This window comes from Anopheles nili, chromosome 3 (genome assembly GCF_943737925.1).
Source record: "Anopheles nili chromosome 3, idAnoNiliSN_F5_01, whole genome shotgun sequence".
NCBI lineage: Eukaryota > Metazoa > Arthropoda > Insecta > Diptera > Culicidae > Anopheles > Anopheles nili.
In genome coordinates, this window is record NC_071292.1 from 10663317 (window position 1) to 10686094 (window position 22778).

A 22778-nucleotide genomic window follows, 5' to 3' on the forward strand; every position below is an offset into this window, starting at 1 on the left:
TACAAGAGTGAGGGTGTGTTCGTTCGCGCTTACCCGCTTCCTAAACCGAGAACAGAAGTCCTGTCGCAAGGAGGCTAATGAAAATAATAATCAAGTAATACATAATAATTATCCCTTGAGCTGGGCGTATATATATCTCAGTGTCCTCAAACAGGGCATGAGTGGTGTAACGGAACACGATCAGCGTTTTGGTGGGTGAAATACATGCTGATGATTATTGAATTATTCCGGACGAGCTGAGAGGAAGTTGCTCGGAGGAACAATTTGCCAATTGTGTCACACGTTTGCTGGTAACGAGATGATAATTTAGACATTCGCTTCCCGTGGTGAGCGCGAGACGTGTGTATCGATATCCCGCTGATGTTAAATTAGGCCAACTGTTCGATAGCATTTTCTAGAAATTTTGAAGAAATATGCCACCAAAATCCATTATTTTGATTAGGTGTAATTTCCAAAAAAGAAATAAACTAGTTTGAAACCCTTAATAATTCGTTGGCAGCATGTCCTGTCAAATTGAAACTGAGCAAGCCTTGGTTTGCCAAGAAATGTCGTCGAGAAATGTGTCATGTTTGGTCACATTATTCAATAAAACGTGTAGCTGTCAAATAAAAAAAAAACTCTCCCCAAAAAAACCCATTCATCTTGCCAGTTTTTAGCAGCCCTCCCACCGTGTCCATTTCTTTCCAACCGAGCGATGGTCGCATCCTTTTGAAACAAGATCTTGATCCGCTCGTGATACCGATACGCCGGGGAGAAGTCAGAATGCTGTCATAATTTTGCGCCACCGTTCTCACGTCGAGTGCGAATCGCGTGTGGGCGCCTTCAATTTGGGCGTTCGTTGGTCCGCTGGTTCGCAAAATAAAAAAGAAAGCAATCGAATCAGGCATCGCGACAACGTGTCCGGGTCGCATCCTTCAATTCGTCGTCGTGCGACCGGTCGCCACGTGCCGGACCGACGCGTTGGGTTGGGTGCAATCGTAAGTAAACTGCTGTCACGGATTGCCCTAATTTTTCGCCGAAAACCGAAACTAATTCCCGGTTCACAATTTGTAACTTGACACGGGCGTAAGTGGAATCGTCCGGGGAATTGCAGGAGTGTTTTCAGGGATTCTTTTTTCTGGTTGTGTGGGTTTGAGGGATGAGAAAGACGAGAGAAGAATGCTTAACATGGTTTTCAGATGATGATTTTACCATTTATAAAGAAGAGTTAATGCTCAAACTGTTGATCTGTTGGTCGATATAATATGCAATGTTACATGTCCTTATGTAGCTTTTCTAACAAAAAAACCTATTACCAACCACCATGCCTGTTGTAGTATGAGAACAAATACCTTCAACTCCGAATCAGAAGCAGTTATTAACTAGCTGCTGTTTATATGATATTCAGCAAATTTATTAAATATTCACAACCACCCAAACCGAAATGTGAGCCCCGAGAATCCCATCAATGGTTTCGGCTCATTAGCGAGCATTTGGTGAAGTTGTTGAGCCGTAAAAATGGAACTCCTTCGTCACCAGCGGTGGTGCTGCATATCTGATTAATTTGAAATTAATAATTATATAACCGTACTGACACACGCACACATCGCATAAAGAAACATCGAGCCTTCTTTCCCGAGCGTCGTTTGGTAGGCACCCCCGGACACAGGAAAACAGAAACAGAAACTCTGATTGATGTTTACCTTAAGCTTTAATTACTTCATCGCTTTTCTGCGCGCGCGTGTTCGCACACACGGGGTCTACATTCCACCGCGAGGTCTATTATCGTGCCCGAGCGTCCCCGAGTGTCGCCGCCATTGTTTCCTCAATTGTTCCGTAATTATATTTACACAAAGTTTACTTCTCATCAGCAGCCCGTCGGCGTGGCCCGGAGCACATCCGGCGACAATCCGAAGTGGGCGCAGGCCCCAAGACGGCAGGTCTGTGGGCAAAATCAGAAAATGAAGTGAACTTTCCATTGGCGCCGGGGCTGGCCAACCAAAGGGCACGAAAAGGACCCCTGGAGGTTGCGGGGTTTGAGTACTTTTTCTTTCGAGGAGTGATATTTTAAGTGCCTCATGCCACCGAGCCGAAGCGTAGTTAGAAGAAACATGGAAATTGACACAGAAAAAAGGGTGGTGAATGAGAAAAAAAATCCCTCCTTCTTCAGTGTCATCTCACGTGGAGCATGTCACGAGAACAAAGGCGAACAGTTCCGCGCATGCCAGCCTGCCAAGAAGCAAAGAGGGCTTGTGAGAATTCCAACCCGTCTGCAGACGCGTTCCGAAAACGGGGGGAAAATTAAATAAACAGCAAAAGGGAAAACTCACTCATGGTAGCGTAAATGAATCGTAAATGAAAACGCGCCCGCCTCGAAGGAACGTCGGGAAGCACCCGTGGCGTGCTCGAGACTGAAGTGGCCGGCCCTTTCGGACGCTTCCATTTCGAGAAGGTGTTAAGTTAGGGCCCGGTGAACCTTGCTGGGGCGCACCGGGACAAAAAAGGGACACGCTCACTTCGTTTGACCCTTTCGGATGATTAAAAATTCAAAATCAGGATGCATTTTCTTGCTGGAATTGTGAGACAGAAAGGGAGAAATATGAAGGTGCCCTTGGTTTGGTCGTTCGCACTCGTTTTGATTGAGTTGCGAAAAGGGATGCATAAATTTACGGCAACTGGGTTCAGTGAATCGGAGGACATTTACATGTTTTTTTTTCTGGTGAGCCATTCAAGACCCGGTGGTGTCCATTGATTGTCCGTTCTTTATGGTAATCTGTTGCTGATAAATTGATACATATATGCTCTTTGTGCGCGTTCCCATAACGTCATAGCAGGTTGGCGAATCAGAAAATATATTGAAATAATATTCAGTGAAACAGACTCCGCCAGGCATCGGTATCGATCTGCCATGGAACGGAGGTTCTGAACTCGCATCTCTTCTCTACCAACAATTCTCGATTCTCGACTGAGTTAGAATCGAAAAAAAATACCCCAAACCATACTCAGCGTTGACATTTCCGACACTATCCCTTTTGGCCAGCTTCCAACAGCAGCACCAGCAGTCGCTAATGCGGTAAAAGCGAACGCCCGAGTAAAAACATCGACCACAATCCTTCCACAATCCTGGACGACCGTAATCGTGTTGACCCTCCGTCGCATGTGTGCGGCACGATAAACTTTAATCTCGCCACCTCAGAACACCAACCTGCTACCACGAGAGTGGCTCGTCCGAGTGGAAAACAACGCTCGAAAGAGCGAGGAGTAGGCAAAAAAAAGCATCACCATCCATTCACCATCGTGAAGTAATTTGGTTTAGCAAGCTGGTTCCCCATCAAGCGTGTCCAACGGTTCTCCCTTCCCTAGTCCGCCAAAAAGGTACAAGCTTCAGCTTCTGAAAGAGGAACCTAACGCACGGTGGAGTCCGTGCTCCGGAGTGGAGCAAACTAACCTAACCTAGCCTGCATCGACATCACATTATCGGATTAAGGGATTTACGAGGCAATATTAAATTTTACCGAATCGTCCAGCGCCCTGGCTTCTGGGTTGGGGTCCTGTCAGGGATCCTTGCCAGTGGTACGGTGGGCAATATTTCTCGCCCTCGCAGATTGTTTCAACCCACGGGCGATGGTTAAGTCCCTTCGCCGCCCGGATTCGAAGGGAAACCTCAGACCACCAGCGTGGTGTACCGTTCGTGTCTCATCGAGTCAAGCACACGGACCTGTCATCAAAATCCGCACCAAGGACATGGTGAAACATGGTGCGCAAAAAAGGTCCCACCACTCGCTCGCAAACCCTGGAGACTGGGCTTCCAACGTATGCACATGTATCTACGCTGATCTATGGACGTACGAGGTTTTCATAACCTCACATTCCGAGCGGTTTTGCTGGCGAGGAAGCATTATTCTCCTGCTGCACCATACTCTCCTTTGGGGGAATCTTTTTTTCGTTGGTTTCTGCATGGGTATGCCATGGATTTTTATCCCACCTCGCGAGGGAAAGATCTTTTCTTTCTGGCTTTTCCCGAACCGCATGAGAAACAGGGGAGAGTTCGCCCCTGAACTATCCACCGGAAATACCGATGCACCCGTTGGGGATGGCTCGAGGCAAACGCGCCTCACTTCCAGCCCTTATCGCACTTCTCCAACACGAGCGGGGACCTGTCAACGGCTATGAACTTGAGCGAAGCGTACAAAGTGAATTACGGAGATGAAGATCTCCGTCTGGTGGAGCGGGCACTAACGTATGCACACTGCGGCATTGCACAAACGTCTTTCCTCGTCAGGATCGCAACGGAACTGCGGCCGTGCGGCGGTTGGCTCTACTTAACCAAACAAGCTGCCACAAATTTGCGGTAATTTCATTCGTTCCCTCGTGTGTGTTTTTTTTCGGTGTTGCCCCTTTTTTATCCCCCAAAACGCCTTGGAAAGAAGAGTAGATTACGATAAGCAGGAGTGGGGTTTGGTTTTTTTTAGCTTGACGTTTGGAAGTGACATTCCTGATGAAATGTGACACAGAAAGTTGGGTAGGATGGAGCGAAAGTAGCTCACCTTTGCCACTGTCAGTAGTTTGTGCGGCTAACGAAATTTGGCAATTGCATTTCCAAGGGAGACTTGTTTCTTCTGCACCCCCGAACGTACGAAGGGAATTTGTTTGCTTCTTTGAGACACGCGACAAAGTTTGAACGGTCGAAGTAGCCTGTTCTGTTGCAGGCAGGCTTTTATTTAGATTGGAGTGCAAAAGTAGGCCATGGGAATAGGCATGACAATATTATGGCAATTTACTTATGTTTTTTTTTTGCTATTCGATTGCATGTTTTTTGACACACACTAGGTTTTTTTTTTCATATTTATGCACTCATTTTCTTAAACCTACCTGAACTCGTGCTTCCGTGAGGTTGATCTTCATGGCGAGATCCTCCCTGGTGAACACATCGGGATAGTGCGTCTGAGCGAACGCCGTCTCCAGTTCTTCCAGCTGGTTTCAAAAATGGGAGTAAAAAGTCAGTATGCCTACTACGTAAATGCTGCAACACCACAACGTACCTGCTGCAGCGTGAACGTGGTCCGATTGCGCCGTTGCTTCCGCCGGACGAAGCTTTCATCGTGAATAGCTGGGTGATAGGAGTAGCTAGTATCTGTGGATGGTATTGGAAGGAATTGTACATGTATTAGCACGCGTCCTATTTACCTAAAATCCTACTGAACGCGGAATATCGACCACTTGTGGTCAGGCACGAAAAACGCACCTTCGCAAACAAAACGCGCGCAGGATATTGTCCCGCGGAATCCCAAAGGGCCGGGATTAATCCCGCGAAAGAACACCGTAAAGCAAGTTATATGAATTATAATTAATTTCATTATTTATTCACGCAAATAGGAAATTAATTTTTCAGAATTTTTATCTTTCCATTACGATACCGACCGGCCCGCATCACCGACGGTCCATCCGATTGGTTCCCGGCGAATCGCGCGTCCCCAAAGCCATCCCATTTTCCCTTCACCCGGAACCGCGAGCGGAAGTATCGCTGGGGGATGATTTTTTGTGCGTATTTTCTGTCCGTTCGGGTTTATTTTAAATCAACCCGCAACCGGACGCCGGGACTGAGATTGCGCGCGTCCGGTGCGTCGGAATGGCCTGTAGTTGTTCGCCAGCATTCACCCGGTAGTCCGTATTGTTTCCCTTTTCCTTCACTCTACTGTGAACACGATCCGCGTGATGGAGCTTCCTGAGTATTAATGGCGATTTTTCTCGTGATGAAAAATTAACATCAAATTACTGAAATCATTTCACCAGCGCCCGATATGGCGCGTTCCGGGAGTCTTCTCGATGACGAGTAGGCCTGCGTTATGCCTCGACCGGATAAAGAGAACCCAATTTCCACTTGAAACTTGATGAAATGAGCCTCCAAAAGTGCTTCCAAAACAAAAAAAAGGAAAAGAAGCAAGGCGATAATTCGAATATTTGGCCCGCGGGCACGGTCATCAGCCGAAATTATCGGTCATCAGCGACGAAGCGTGAACAAATTATGTCCCCAGCTGCACGTGCGCCCGTTTCTGCAAACAGCGACATCGACGGGCGAGCTGAGGCGAATGGAGAAATCGGATTTTTGGCGCTAATAAGATGGGCTGATGGAATTATGCATTGAAATCAGCACGATTATCGATGCGGGTGTGATAGATTCAGGGAAAATTAATTTGCTTTCTGGTGGGGCGATTCATCCTACGGAATCGAGGGAACGATTGTGAAACATTGCACTTTAACGGAGACATCTAAAATGCTTTCAATAGCATAGCAGCCCTCAGGTACGAATTGTTGGCCCCAAAATTCCTTTTCGAATTGCAGCCGGTATGTTCGTGTCGCATTCCGAATCGCGTGGCCCACGTGCAAATTGTTTTCTCGGAAATTCAAAACAATGCCCAACACTTCCAAGAAATCAATTCGCAGCGCAGTGGAATCGACCACCCAATGGTGCGCCGCAGCTCGAGAAACTCGCGAACCGTTAATAAGCATAATGACATCGCTGGCGATGATGATGATGATGATGATGAAGATTATGGCGTTTGGATGAAGGGCGCCCGCTCGATAGTCAATAATTGTATTTTTACCATCCGATTGCGGTATCGGTATCGACGGGCCCGACGAGCCAGGCTCGGTGCGAGAAGAAACATTCCAAAGACAATAAATAAATTCCGCACAAATTATTCCAGCAATACCAGTGATAGAGAGAGAGAGTGAGCAAAAACAAACAGGGGAGCGGTCGTGCTTTGGGGTTCGCATGTTTGTTGTAGAAGGGCTGGCCAACACCCACACCCACCGGTAGCGAAGGGTGTAGGCCGTAGGGCAGAGAACTCTCAACATTCGTACGAAACCGCAGAAGGTGCCGCACGGGTCGAAACAATTGAATTACATTAATAATCGATGGAAGAAAACCACGGATGAAGTTCGTCTCAATCATCACCCTGAAATGGGACGATGGGCGCGTGGATGATTTCCGCGTGTTTTTCCCACCTTTTTTTTCGTACGTGCGGACGAAATCAATCCACGTTTGCGAAGAGTTACCAAACGGTTCATTCAGTTCAGTGAAATCGCTTTCTTTCGCAAGCGGTTTTAGGAACGTCGATTTTCTGTTTATGAATGCGGGTCACGTACTTATGCTCGAAGCCGCAATTATGCACCGTTTCTGCATCGTGGCGCTAGGACGAAAAAGTCGCTGACCTCGTGGGTCACGATGTTTGTTTCTAGTTGAAAATTATAGGCACGATCGCTTTAGGATTTAATGAGTTTGCCCTACAAACGTACATAGAGGAATTAACACCCTATATTCCGATGCCGTGTCGCAAAAAGCTAATACGAACATGAATTTAAGATTGATGAAGAGCAAAAAAAACTACAAAAACGCATCAAGTACTAATCACATGCTTGAATTTAAATACCATTACCAAACAATACGAAGAAAATGATGGAATTTTTAATGCCAATTCGCCTTCCACTCTTGACACTTGAGAGCATAATCGGCTCGCTTCGACGCCAATCCGGGCCAATGATTAACACCAGCAGACGTATTTACCAATGACATCCCTCTTTTCCATCGTCACTCATCGCACGCTCTCGCAACAGGACATCTCTTCGTTATTTAGCATCACCAGCGTAGCGCCTGGAGTGACACTCGAGTTGTAAAGACTGAAAGATCCTCGGTGAGGGTTCGAACCTCCGACCGAAGGGTGGAAATCATTCGATATGAACAATCAGCCCGAACCGAAGGGTGCACAACCCTGCATGTCCTGCGGTGTAACCGACACAGGGACGAAAGAAAATCGAAAAAATTCCCCCAGCAGCGACCAGGAAAGCGAACAGATTGTCGTGGCGGGGAAAATTGGCTTTGTAGTGCGCCCGTAAGCAGGACGAAGCGCAGGATTCAAACATCGACCAGCAAAAAAAAAGCTTCCATATGGAACGAAAGGCTGTTTAATGTGGCAGAGTTCTTCCTCCTCCCTTGGGTGGCGTGCAACCCTTGTTCGAACGGGTCGTTAGCGGGGCTGATGTTTGTTAATCTTGTGGAAAATAAACACGATTGTTGTTTGCGCTGGTGAGAAGGCTAATTTAGTGTGAACAATCGGTGCAGTCGGTTGGTCGTACTCCCGGATAAGTGCTACTTCTCGTTGGCGAAGGACTATTACACGCCATATGCAAAATTACTCGGTGCGTTTATGAACCCGCAACCAGGAGTTGTTTGACAAATTGCATGCCAAATAATTCTATTTCATGGAGTATTTCGTTTAGATCTCAAACTCAAAGCACGAAGAACGTTCCACAGAGTGCGGTTCAGCCAACGGAATTATTACGCGTCGAAATAAAAAAAAAACACACCGGTAATCCGGTTGGGCCCACACAAACCAACGTGTCCACAACCACACCGTAAGCTCATTTCCGTGGCCGTCTAGCCGGAAATAATTTTAAAACCGTAATCTACCCCGCGAGTGCGGGTCAGTTTTAATTTCCTAACCGATCAAATCCCCACCACCAAAAGGAGGATCGCCCTTTGGCGCATGAGAGGTGGGTCGATTTTTAGCATCGTTTTTATTTGTAGTACGATTGAAGTGATTTTTTGTTTCTCTGTTGCTCTGTTTTTGCTCGTTACCATTTTGTGAAATTATGCGCTTTTGTGTCGGTCGATTTCACTGGGCGTGTTGCAGTTTTTCGCTCATGAAAAATGCAACCTTTGTCTAGGATCGCATTTTCCCCCCGGTTGAAAAACCATTAAAATGTATAAATTTCCATTTTCACCTGCCGGATTCAGATGGAGGAAAAAAAAAACAATAATAAAATACATAACAAAAAAAAATCACCATCCCGTATCATTACCAACCAATCCGGTTGATGAAGCATGATGATGTGGAGCAACTGTAAAAAAAAACACGTTTGGCTCCACCAACACCCCAGTTAATTGATTGCACATCAATTCCACTCGCTAGTGGCGTGGACGCACAAAAAAAAAGCTCGCAGAAAGAGACCATTTTATAACAAAATAGCGCAATCAAAAATAAATGTAACGAGTTTTTATCCGCACCGAACCGGAACCGTTCGGAATTGACCGATAATCCACAAACCACAAATAATAATCCACCCTCAATGTAGGAGCGGCAGGGCGATAGGGCCGTGTGGGAGTGTGGGCAGACGGATGAAGGAAAAAAGGACTCCGGCTGTTGTGGCTCGTGATGGGAAAGTTACTTCATCAATTGATTAATTTTAGTTATTTTAAATTAATCCGCATCCCTGAGCCTCGCGGCAAGGAATGACTCAACGCCCACCCTGCAGGGTGGCTGGGAAAAGGAAGGAAGGCGTCCTGTTCAAAAATTCATTCACCCAACTGGGACAAACTTTTCGGACGGACTACGCGGAATCCGCTCCAGGCCACGACGACGGTGATGGCGAAAACGGTGCGCGGATAAATTACGAATGGTTCGTAATTGAATTACAGCGACATGATTTTTGATCCCATTTTCCCATTTTCCAGCACCGTCGGCGCAACGGCTGGTCGCGGTTTGCGTGAGCCCACGCTCGTCGGGACCGTTTCAATCCCGCGCACGGAACCTCGGAACAGATGTAGCAACTCTACTACTTCAAACGAACGGCCTATGGGCCGTTTTGTGTGCCATTCTGGCCTCACGGTTTCGGGATGGTTTCACGCGAGTGCCCTCGGTACGATCGGTATCGCTGTCTCACTCGCTCCCTTTTCGGTGACAAATTTGCCGTCCCTTGGGAGCCTTCCAACCATGCCACGGAGGGATGATCCGGGTGCGGGCGAAAGTTGATCTAATTTTAAAATATGCAAATGACGTAATTGATATTGAAAACAGTCGTCGGTGGGCCGGCAGGATGGCCTCGCAGGACGAGCTGATAGAGCGATGTAACAAGGCCGTTTCCGGGTCTGCGTCGTGAAGATGCAAAAATTTAACGGTTTTTGCTGCAAGCATTGATTGTAAACTTTACTAACAAAAGGTTATTTTTGTAAAATTGTAGCCCTCTTTTGCATCGATGCTAGAACCTAGATTCTTTACATAATTCGATAATTTACTATAAGACAGCGATTCGTCTCGTCGACACATTCTGTCTCGAGCCCTTATCAGCACCCCCGACATTAGGCGCGGTACACGAAAGCTGATAAAATATTCAAATGACGAAATTCGCTCTCCCTTCATCCCGGAGCGAATTTTCCTCGTTTTTCCAAACGACACTCATAACCACATTACCCCGGCCAGTCTGATATAATTTACAATCCACTACGCTGATCGATTGTTATCTCGATTCCCTTTTTTATGCTCCTAGCGCTACACTCACGCTTTTAGAAACGCCCTGCTACACGACACTTGTTATTTGATTTTCGAAAGATTTATCTTGCTTATCGAGCCATCGATGGAATTCGATAAGCGATTGCGCGTTCCGTGTGACATCAATCCGGGTGCGCCGTGATTAGGCTAAAAGCGCCGAGCGGTGCCGAGATTTGCATATGATGCTCGAAGGATGCTCTTTATTATCCCTTGAGACAGGGCACGCATTTTAAACAGCACCAGATGGTGCTCAAAATTAACCTCCTCACAAGCTCGTCTACACACACGAGCCCACGCTCGGTGATAATGTGTTCGAAAAAACCGCGTTAATTGCGTTGACTGAATCTCGTAGTAAATTAACACAAAATCCTCCCCCTACCAGCCATCAGCAACCATTGTCAACAAATTAAGCGCAATCAACACACATCTGCGTGGGGCAGGAATAATGCATCAACACCTCTCTAACGGTGCCATCAACACGCCTGCATTCCTTGGGGTGGCACACAAAGTAATTAACTTCGCGTAATTTATTCCACCGACCGAGCAGGCGTTGCATTCTCACGCTGGTCGCAGCATGCCATGGGGATTTCGACGCGCTGTCAGTACGCAATGTCGTCCTTTCCATCCGATGGTGGCGGTTCCCGAAAGTGCAGCCCATTTTTACGCCAAATTATGCCGTTCTATATTTGATTAGGGCGTAAATTAATTAAAACTCATCATCGTACTGGCCTCCGGTTTCTTCGTGGCGTGTGTGACGTGGCTCACATTCCACGTTTCTGGCTGCGTCTATGCCCACGGGTTGAGGTTTCGCTGAGTGCCGCCGAGCGCGAGTAATTCAATTTGACCGGCCGACTCTTATCAAAACCCCATGAGTGTGTGTGTGTGTGGATGAATGTGACCCGGGATCACTTCCGACCGTACGAGGATGACCTCCAGAACGTGCACTACGCAACGACACGACTGTGTGAAGGCCCTTGTGCGTGTGTCTGCATTATACGTTATTTCAATTTACTCATTTGGATCATCAACGTCGTGCTCATCTGGCCAACGGCAGAGTTCAACCTTCCGACACGTTGCTCACCAGCTGGTGCCTGATGCACCAGCGGCTTGGCATACCGCATCGGAACCGGAAGCTCGTCTGTCGCAAAGATTATGAGGGCGAGGCGGGAAAAGTTTTTCGGTAATTCGAGAAGTTTGCCTCAGCCTCGCTCCAAACGGAAGGAAACCCGCACCGAAAGTGTCGGGAGGGGTTTTTTGGGAAAGAAGAATTATCGTCATTTAGCAGACCCATTAGGGAGGGTTCGTTCTTTTGGGACGCTGGGCTCCCAAAAAACGCAGGGAAGGTGGTAAATCTTGCCCGGAATTCCCACCTTGACTCCACGGGATTAGAAATCTCTAATAGAATCATCGAAGTCCTTCGCTTTCCCCCCTAAGGGGTGGACCTGGCCGCACGCCTTGAGGCCGTAATGTTTCTTCTTGGAAGTTTTGCGCCTCTAGGGCCGTGCTTAGCCGCGTTTTCCGATCCGACAGCCGTCATCGAATTATTCGTTATTAGATGTCGCCCCGGAACCGACGATCCGATCTCGAGCCTGACCCGAGCCAGCAGGCCAGCAGGGCCATTCCACTTCAATTAATGGCAGAAATGGCGAAATCGAATTACGCCCGATGCTCGAATACATCCGACGCTCCGGAGCGGAAATCGATCAGTGCCGGGAAAATCTTTCGACACTCACTCCTGGCGTCAAACTAGGCCGTGACGTGCCAGGACGAGCTCGTGTGCGATGTGGAGATGCAGCTAACATTTGCAGTCGACGCATCGCATTGACCCCCGGGATGAAGGATGACAGTAATGGAATCAGAGTGCTGACCGGGAATGCACCGGGAAAACGTCCGCAGAAGCAGCCGTTCGTCGTTGACGTACCTTTTAGCCGGCGGGAAAATTGGGCTGCGTAATGAGGTTAATTGGAAAATGCTCGAAATTGATTTCGCAGCGCTAACGCACCTTAGAACCACGATTTGTGCGCCGAAACTGGTTGGCATTCGCTTCGAGAGGCTTCGGAACATTCGGAGGATTGATGTAAAAATCCACCGATCAGGCACGAATCAAATTAGCCACCGCACGGGGCACGCGAGTGTAACATGATAATAATTCGAAAATTATTGCCATTAAATGCACCGGCTGTGGGGTGGAAAGCCAGCTTCTCTTTCGACCTCCCTTATTTAGCCCTTTCAAATCTGCTTCGCTCTGCTCTGGTGTAGCTGAGTTTGAATTCCCACCGGATCCGTCCTGTAACTCAATACTTTTCACTCATCCCTCAACCGGAGGGTCACATTTCCTCCGCTGGTTGGGGAGTTGAAGTTTTGCCGGTCTTAAAAATTCTCAAAGCAAACCCCCAGTCCGGGATCAAGCAGTCCCGGTGAGAGATCAAACCCACGTGGAAGTGAGTTAAAAACTACGGTGGTAGTAATTGATTTTCTTTTTTCCTTTGCGTCAGGCGTACTCGGGGCCAAATGCAATTTTTCGGCAGCGAAATGGGCGGAAAAGCAGCTTGCCGGAAAAAAAGTGATTTACGTCAATCATGGACGGAAGTTCCGCAACGGTTAGCCGCAATACCGGGAAGTGGGAGTTTACGTTTACGCAATTTGAACGGAAAATTCGTTTACATGTTTAACAGTTCAATTTTCGAGCTACCATGTGTATTGGGCACTTAAATACGATTAGTTTTCTAATATCGGGACTTGGGATGGATTTGAAAATTATTTTATGTCCTTTTGGGGCATACTTACAAGGATGTGTCGGTGCGAAAGGATACTCGAGCGTCGGTAACCGGGGCGGGTGTGGTCCGGCAGGATGCAGCGACGGTGGACAGTGATAGCAGAACATTCCTCTTCCCGCCGTTGCGGAGCCGAGCTAGAGTGAGATGGAAACACAAAAAAAAATCGGAAAAAAAATCAATGAAGACTCGATTGTTACTACACGATGAATGTCAAATGAATTCAAGACTAAAAATACGAACACACCAACACAGCGAAACCAAGCATCGGCAGGATACTTTTTCTCCCTTATTCGCACCCCTTTAGGTCTGCTGTTGGTCGCAAAATTTGCATTGCAAGTGAAAATTTAATTCTGATTTATGGTTTCAATTCGTTGATTAAAAATTAAAAACCGCACAAAAACCCCTTTTTCCCAGCTGTGGCGCGTCGCAATGGCGTAATCTCGGGAGCCCGTTACCCATTCTCTCACACAATCGAATGAATTACACACAATGAACGTCGCGCCACCCACCGTGGGGCGGGACCACCCAGCCAAAGGATACCCGTGCGCTTCGGTAGAGCAATTGTGGGTAATTACTTTTGACAATTAATTAAAAATTATCATAACTCAGAATTCAAAATGGAACCAACGGGCGCCATTGCGCCGTTCCCGTTGGGGTTGAAGGTTTGGGTAGCATTGTCAGGGGTGGCTGGTGCTTCCTGCTCGTGCGCCGCAGCAGTGAAGAAAAAAAAACAGACAGCAAGGCGCCTGAAACATCGCACCTGGTGTCCTGGAGGAGTTGCGTATTCCCGACCACTTCCGGTTGCGCGATTCCCGCGGCCGCCCGCAAAAAGGGGATGTGTATAATGAAAACTTTTATTCCAATTATTGTCATTATATTATTTCACCTGCGCGCGTGGAAGGACAATGTGTCTCGGGCCGGAACCCGATCCTGGCACAATGAGCCGAACCGGAAGGCGCACCTCGGTCGCGCTTCGGTAGCCGGAAACCGCATGGCACAACGGTAGCAACAGCTTGGGCGAATGGCCTGTAGGGAACCGACACCGGGTTGCTTCTGAACGCGCTCGCATCCATATTTGAGGCGGTCTGTTTATGGGGCTTTCGAGGGGGATTTGTGATTATAAATTTATCGCCACCCCCCCGGGTGTCGACGGGCTTTGGTTGGTGGCGTGGTCCGGTGGATTTTGGTTTCGGTGAGCCCAACACGGCTGCATTAGACACCATTTTAATTCGCACCGAAAAGCTCCGCGTGCTTCATACGAGCGATGGTGCCATAACTCCGTTGTTCGGCGTTCAAATCGAAACTTAATTGATGGTGGGGATGATGATTGCCGCGAGCAGAATGGTTGTGTGATGGGTTTTGGCCATCCGGAGTTGGATAGACGCAACAAATTATATTTGGAAATGTGTGGAAATGTTCAAATAGGTATAACGATTCAAATTTTTGTTTTATACATGACGGAATTTTTGGCGTGTAAACTTGCGTTATTTTTTTTACTAATATTTTTGCAATAAGCTGTTACTTGTTAGCTGTCGAAATTTACTTTTGGCATGGATTTCAAGCTAGCTAATGATCAAAATCCCTTAGGATAGCAATTTTTATCCATTTTATTCGTTTCAATCATCGTGAAACTCAATCTACTCCCTTCATTCCACAAGCTGAAGAGAAAGACTCGTCCTTTTTCACTTGCTCTCTCTCTATATAGCTTTTCCTTTCTCTCTTCGTTGTCTCAACGCGCTGCCAGCCTCGTTCAAAATGATGACACAACTTTCCGTACGGCTATTTATAACTGGGAAATTCATTACCAACAAACGGCTCCACTTCTCCACCGACGATGGCAGCAACTCCCTGAGGCCTCGGTACTCCGAGTCCGTACCAATACAGCGGCACAAAACCACACCACAAAGGAGTTTCATCCCCCCTCGGGAGGACGTTGAAACCGTTCAAACTGGGGTGGAAGTTTCCAGCGTCATGCCGAAGGGAGAAATGCGATACGAGCGTGTGTGCGTGTGGCTGGACTGGCGTCATTTTATTGGATGAGAGCTGTATTTTATTTATAATTGTTATTAATATTGTTTCATTAGGTGAATAATTTATTGGCCCGTGCTCGTGCAGCGCCATCATGGAAGGCGGCCTTCTCGTGCCGTTGTTCTTGTTCGGTTTCCCCATCGAAAAGGGTTGGCGTGTCCTTCGCGTATGCGTGTTAGTGGCGATGGTAGATTTATTGTCCCTGCGAAGGCGCAGGGACACATTGACGGTGGGGTTTACGCCACGCACCAGCTGCCAATCGGACCGCATAATAATTAACCATCGCAAGCATTTGATCAAGCAAACGCAATCAACTAGATTTGGGTTCTTTTATCCTTTCCCAATCCGCATGAAGAAATGGCTACTTGGATTCATCAAATTAAGCTTTTTTTTGTAAGAGCAATAGAATTTTTTTTCCACAACATCTCCCATGTAACATTTACCACCCAATCGGCACCTTCCGTTATCACTTGATGTGCATTTTAATTTCATAAGGCCCGCGTTCCACTCGCGCATGAGGGAGCAATGGCGCAGTAAAGATGGAGGGGGATTGCATTTCCATTAGAAGTTTCCCCATTTGCCCCGGAACTGGTGTCGGTCGGGTGGTAGTGATAGGTCTAAATTGCCACAACTAGCCCCACCAGGCGGCTCCATTCAGCCAGCGCCGCCGCTAGAAGGGCCTCAGCAACCGCCGCCCGAGCCGATTGGCTCAAATGCATTTATTGATGTAAATTTTATTTTTCCTTCATTTGCCGACCGCAAACCCGCGCCGAAAAGCGTGGTGAGCTTCACGTTTGTGTCTGTGCTGTTTTCTGCGTCTATTTTGCTACGGTTGCAATTGTCGGTTTTGTCTCGTGGCAAGCCGCCAATTGCATCCGATCTGCAGCTGCGCCCAGCTGCAGCAGTCAAAATGCACACAAAACAACTTACAAACCCGCGGCGGTGCACGATCAAAGCGGGAGTGGCACGTGAATTCGAAAGAGAAAAAGAGAGAGAGAGAGCAATAAATGAAAAAAATAATACATGTTTTGCTCGTGTGGTTCGTCAATTTTTGCCACCTTTTTTTAGCCATTGCACTTTGGTTCGCTTTGCCCACCGGTAAACGGGGATGTAGGAGTAAATTTTTTTTTCACACCTCTTCATCGCGCCACCTACCCGTTTTGCATGAAACGCGTCTATGCAATCCAGGGGCCGGGTTGAAAAGATGCCGGCCATCGTTTCCGTCCAACGCACGCCGCCACACATCCGGGAGCACCGTTGCATCGGTGCAACACCGCATGATGCAATTCGCGGGCATCCTTCCCTGCCCCGCTCCGGTGCGATGGGAGGATCAATTTTTCGCGATGTAATTATTTAATCTATTTATGACAATTTCGCGAAGCTCCATCGCCGCCGTTTAGTCGGGACCGTCGACGTCGCCGTCTATTACCTAGATCCGGTCCCGGCGGTCCCTCGTTCGGCTGGCCACTGTGTACCGCGGCTCTATTTCCGAGGTCCGTCCATTCCGGCGACCGTGTTTTGTGGGGCACGGGGCGTGTAATTGAGTGGTAAATTGAATAGGATGATACGATAATTGCATGTAGATTAGTGGCAAAATGCCACGAAATGGCTCTCGTGCGCGGTACGCGGACCTCAAGGGCAATCAACGAACCGGGTGAACAAAAGTGAGAGATAGAAAGGAGATATTCCTCGACAACAAGAACAAGAGAACGATCAGTAGAACGGTCTGAACGATTTATTACGCTTTCTAGTCGAAGAAGTGTGCCATCGCTTCTAAGGAGTGTGATTTATGTACACCGTTGTTGATGGATGCCCGCTTCGAGTGGTCATTTTTCGCCCACCTTTTCCTGCTTAGTAAGGAAAGCACAGTATTTCGGTGGCAACGAATGTGGATCTCTGAAAGGAGTAGCACATTTTCCAATCTCAACCAACGTTCATGTTTATTCCGCCGTTTTTTTACTAAGCTTGTATCCGTTTGGGTGACGTTTCTGCTGTCATCTGTCAAAAAGTTATGTTCTACTCCCTAGAATTGCATCTAGTGTGCACGTAACCGCCCGGTATTGGTATCGTACACTCAGCACCCTTAGTTCCTCCGCGAATTAACATCAATCACCGACGAATCGATTTGCATTCGTCCCGGTGCCCGGTGCGACCAGTACCAACGGATGCTGACAGTGTACAACCGACCGCACAGCATCCCGAGAGCATCTGCAACGAGGAACCGGTCCCAGCACCAGCCGGTCAATTCGATCCAATGCCTCTGATACCATTCAATTCAATTAAGCTCAATTTAGATCGAATTGTTTGACCATAAAGCACGATGGCACGATTTTGTCAATAATTTTATACATAAATTAATTGTAATAAAAACTAATTTCCACGCTGTTCGCCTCGGGTGCGGATGCAGCTGGGCCGGGCTACGGCCAGGGTCTCATCGTCGTTGGCGTCAAAACGCGAACCCATATTGAGCCGGAGGAATTGAATTAATCAAGACGGATGGATGTCTCGTGCAGGCGTGTCGGAACGGGTTACCACCATTCCTTCGGGGCCAGGAAAACAAACCCCACAAGCGGCAGCCCCATTTTCATTCCGTTTCACACGAGCGAGAAAAAAGAAGTGCAGAAAAAATCTCTTCCTTTCAACGTCTTTCAACCAGGGCAAAACCACAAACCACTGGTGAATGCCACATGCCGTCACTTTTCCCACCTTCGCGGGGCTTTAATTGAATTCCTTCCCAGCGCTCATCCGACCTGCGACCCACTCGAGCACCGGTTGCAGCAAATGAATTTAGCAGCCACTCGAGAAACGCCTCGACAAACCGGCACGGATTTGCATTCCTGCGTTCGCACTAGCAAGATGCTATCGCGTCCGCACTTCAAGACTATTCACACTCGCGTCGGGGCCGCTTTTCCCGGCACGGCAGTCCTAGGCAGGACGAAAACGGGGTGAGATTTTTTGAGGAATGTTCAAGCCTTCATTCAATTAGCCCGCGCTCGGGAATGGGAAATTAGCCGCACACACTTGTGCACAACCGAACGAAAAACGGAAGCACAAAGCCCACGATCCTTCGCAAGGAGCGAAAAAGGAACCGCGCGTCAGCAGGACTACGGGAAAGAAGATTGGTAGGCCTCGATAAGGACCCGTGTTTAACGCTGTTTGGGCTTTGTTTCGTGCAGGTTTTTTAGACCGGCTCAATCACGCCTCGCCTTCAAGAGCGAAACGAAACACTTCAACCGACGTGTCGCGTTCCGATCGGCTCAAAGGAAAGGGTTTGCTTCCCATGCGGCTGTTTGGCGGGCATCACCGAAACTAGATCACGCGATCGTACCACCGGTGCCGGTTATTAACATCCCATAAAATCATACCCTCGCTCGATAACGATCCAGATAGCTGAGGCATTTGTGGACTTTGTACGCTCCGGTTTGTGGGCTTCCTTTGCCACGTGATGGCCACCGATGGATGGTGGCCAACGAAACTGAGGCGAGGTACACGTCGAAGCACTCGGGAGAGGAGAAAAACCGTCACTGGCGGTTCACGAAATTAATCGACGCAAATTGAATTAATTAATATTAATTTATGAAAATGTATATCGTACGCTTCATCGCCCAAAGGGCCGTCAATTAGTGTCGCCGCAGTTCGCGCGAACCGAGAGTCGGTGCGTAGCCGGTGCTGCGCAAACGGCTCACGCATGCACGCAACGGAATACAGCGTGCGTGGTTTGGAGGGTTTTTCTTTGCGCTGGGGCCTAATTAAATCATCCCGCGGGTCCCCAGGACACCGGATCGGAGGGGTTTTCGGCTCCCTTTTTTTGCCTTCGAATGCCTACGCCACCCAACCGATGGGTTTATCTCGATCGGATCAGTACAAGAACAGCGCCCGCGTGTTGCCGACATGCTGGTTGATGTTCTCGCAAGAGATTTAGCTCCCTTCCGGGAAGGCGTAACAAATCGGAGCCCGGTTTCGGATAAAATCGTGCTCTGTACTGCCAGCATAAAATCGCCAGCTAAACAAAAGGGCATTGGGGATTAATGCGCGCCGATATTAAAATGTAATAATCGAATGCAATTCAATACAATGCAGGCTCCTGTTATGCCTTTAGGCTGCCTTTTTTCAAAACAACGATTTGTTTCGCCCAATCGCCCTGTCGCGATTGCCTTTTCAGCTGAACCCTTTCGACGGTTTTGCACTTTCATTTCCACTTCAATGCCATCGTTTGGAGCTCACTCAAAAAGCATAAAAAAAGAGCCCAATAAATGCCTCCACCGACTGCACCGTGCAGTGACCTTGGGTGCCCGGCCCTGCGGACGATGACACACGATCCCCGGTGTCTTCATCTAGTAGTCAAATTTCATTCTATTATAGCTCATCATATTCACATAATACATCCGTCATAAATTTAAAACAATTTGCTCCGGCACCGGGCACCGGAACGTCGGAATGGTTGCAATCCCCCATAGAAGGTGGGGAGGGTCATAAAGAGGGAGGAATTACTCTTTTTTATGACCCAACGCGCGTCTCCGGTGGAACGACACAGCCGGAACCGAGGGTGCCACCGCCGACTTTGCAATATCAAAGCGCATCGCTCGATGGCCGGTTGACTAGCCGCCTCATCGTCTACCCCAACAAAAGGGCACCCAAGAGAGGGTGAGGAAGAGTGTGTGTGGGAGAGAGGAAAGGGTTTCGATTAAAAATTCATCACCAGGCTCGTACCGCGGCACGCAGGCAGGCATTAGAAAGCTGCTCTAGCAGCGCCATAGAGAACAGAAACCAGGATCGAGATAAAAACTCGTACAGGATTCGATTTAACGGCTCCTACCCCCAAGGGACAAGAGACAAAAAAAGGATCTCCCTTCCTGTGCCCCCGATCAGGGCACGGAATTGCATCACGCGTGAACGCGAAACGGAACGGAATGTTTTATGCAGCAGCATCAGTAGGCCATGCAATCGAACCTCGAAGCGTGCGAGTTGATTGATCTGCGCTGTGTTGATGTTGGCAAATTTTTGTGACGTTAAGGTTCTAAAACGGCCGGGAAATGGAATTTATGCACCACCCGTTCGAGCCCCGTTCGTAAATGTGTGCTACGAGGTCACATTTTTTCTCCCAATTTTTATCTCTTACGAAACCTCAAACACGTGCTTAGGAGCGCTTATAGAATAAGTGTTGTAAATGAAATAGGTTCCTTTTCCTGGCGACGTTTTTTTTCCCCTGCTAATACCCTCGTGATTGAACCGCATTGTATCAATGCTTTCGCGTTCTTCTTTGAGCTTCAGTGTGCCCCCTTTTACCGGGGCATCCAACATCCAAACGCAACAACCCTCGGGGTGCCCGGGAGGATAATTTGGCCCACCGTCAATGAGCCGTAATGCTACGGCAGCACACGGCGTGTTCCGCGATCGCAACAATTCCCGAGAGAGATCCGGGTGCATGCCAATGATGCCAGCGCGAAAGTGATGCTGGCTGGGCACGACAACTACGGCTCCCGGCGACTCCGACGACGGCTCCGATACGTCCCCGATTATGATGGTGACGGGCGTGATGACGCTGATACGTATGCAGATAAATTTAAATTATTAATTTAATTTAATTCAATGAAATCTAATTTAATAAACGGTCGGTTGATATTTTGTTTTAAGCCCCTCGGGTTCAGTCTCCGGGCCGGTTGTGTTTTGCCCGGTGCCCGGTTGCTCTTCGGCTTGGAGGTCTCGCGTTGGTCACCCGCGGTTGTCCCTTGCGATTTTGCGTTTGTCTGGTTTTGGTTCTGGTGCAGTTGCACTTACGATCGTGTGCGGAAGATGGAGCAGCTTGTTTATGGCATCAGTTACTACCGTGGAGCTGGAATGTCACAGAGTAGTTATTCAAGGGAGCTCACAGAGAGAATAAAATCAAATTTATCTAGTACCTTGTATCAAAAGTTAATATTTTGAGATTACATAAGCTCAGTTGCTCATATGATCAAATCTCAGCAGAAGAGTGGCATAAAATTCATGTACTTCGGACATATTATTCCTCCATATATCGAGAGAACTTTCTTCTCAAATCAATGTTAATACAATGGCGTGGTCGTCGAGATGAGCCGGACGGCATTATCAGATCTCTCATCCATCAAACATTAACGAACGCAACGACGCAACTGTCCATGCGTACGTTGACCGATGGGGCGCTATTTTTAGCATCATAGCCAGCTCCCTCAAAAAAAACCCTGACCACAACCTGGACCTACGCCAACGCCAGTTAAGGAGGCGGAAAAGCGCGATCAGTCAAATGCCAAAACATGTCACTTCAACCCAACAGCTACTTTGAAGCTCTCGTTATCGCCGAATTGCGTAGGCCGCCGAGTGGGCCGGCTGGGAGGGCTAAAAATAGAAACCCACCAAATGACCGGAAGGCGCTCATGTTGCATGAATTAAAGTGTGCCACGCCGGGGGAGCTTTGTTGCGTTTCGCAAAGGGCGAGTGTGTGGGAGATAGCGTTGGGGCTAAACCCGGAAAAGTGAGATGAAGCTGTGGTGCAATGGTGACCAAACGGGAGGGCTCGAGTTCCATTAATTGTTGCCAATTAAATCTATTGCACGATGAAGGAGGTTGTAGTTAGTTGCTGAGCGAGATACAAGTCAATTCTCTGCATCAGGGGTTGCTTTATCCATTTCTGAGAAACTATTATGCGATGTTGTATAAATAGAGCCATGCTTTGTTAAGGATATGTGACACATTTAAAGATCCATTCACATATTTGTTTAATGCAAAACAAGCTTAATTATTTTGAACCAATTTTTAACACCCAAGAGCTGGAGGTTTGTGATAATAATTCCATTTATTTCAATTAAATCTGTCACCGAGGCACTCCAAAAAAATCCCCGACTGTCGTGCGTGATTATGTGGTTTTGAGTTTTATTTTGAAGATTTATAACCACAATAAAAAAACAGCAACAGCAACACCCAATCGGCTGCAAAATGGCTGATTGAGATTGATGAACTCACCAGCCGGACCAGACGCAGACGTGTCCTGAATCCGACCAAATGGCGTGATTTATTTCCCCACTCACCGGGGTTTGGGTACGTGAACAGAGTGAAAAAAAAACGAAAACACGAAACAAAATTCATCCCCAAACCATTAAACGAACCGTGTGGCTGGATAGCGAAAGCGCAACAACGGAAGCGGTGGAAAACCGAAACAAAACCCCTGCAATGGCCACCCCCCAAAAACCCTGCAAACCCGAAGGGTAGGAGGCATTGAGACCTACTGGGACAGGAAAACAGTTTTGAGCAGTTCAACCAGCTCGCTGCGGGATTAAATCGAATTAAATTAACAAAAATTAATTATTCATTTCGGGATGCAATTTAAGTTGATCAACGTTTCGGCTCGCGCTGGAGCGTTCAGTGCGCAGGTAAATCCCAAAAACCTCCGCCTCACCGGTTTTGGGGCGTGCAGGATGATGGGGGGGGGGGGGGAGGGTAGGGTAGGGGTGAAAACATCCCACCCCAAAACACCTGCCCGTGGGGTTGGTTGGCGCTGGCGGTACCTTTTCGGGGTGGCGTCACAAAACGGGACAAAATGTGCCCTTTTTGCTGCTTAATCCCCGCTTTTTCCGGCTTTCCCAGCGCAACATAGATTGGACGGCCCACTCCCACCCACCCAGGTCGTGCGGAAACGTGCGCCCCCTCAAAA

At 48.0% G+C, this 22778-nt stretch overlaps 1 protein-coding gene across 1 annotated transcript in view; it reads right to left on the minus strand.

The window, feature by feature from the left end:
- The window catches only part of LOC128722640 (diencephalon/mesencephalon homeobox protein 1), a 36432-nt gene extending 23241 nt beyond the window's left edge, over nt 1–13191 (minus strand). Inside the window, exons 1-3 of the mRNA XM_053816316.1 lie at nt 13095–13191; nt 5022–5113; nt 4852–4953 (exon numbers count right to left, since the gene is read on the minus strand). Of these exons, the coding sequence (XP_053672291.1) occupies nt 4852–4953; nt 5022–5113; nt 13095–13191 (291 nt within the window). The remainder of the gene's footprint in view (nt 1–4851; nt 4954–5021; nt 5114–13094) is intronic.
- Between the last annotated feature and the right edge of the window lie 9587 nt (nt 13192–22778).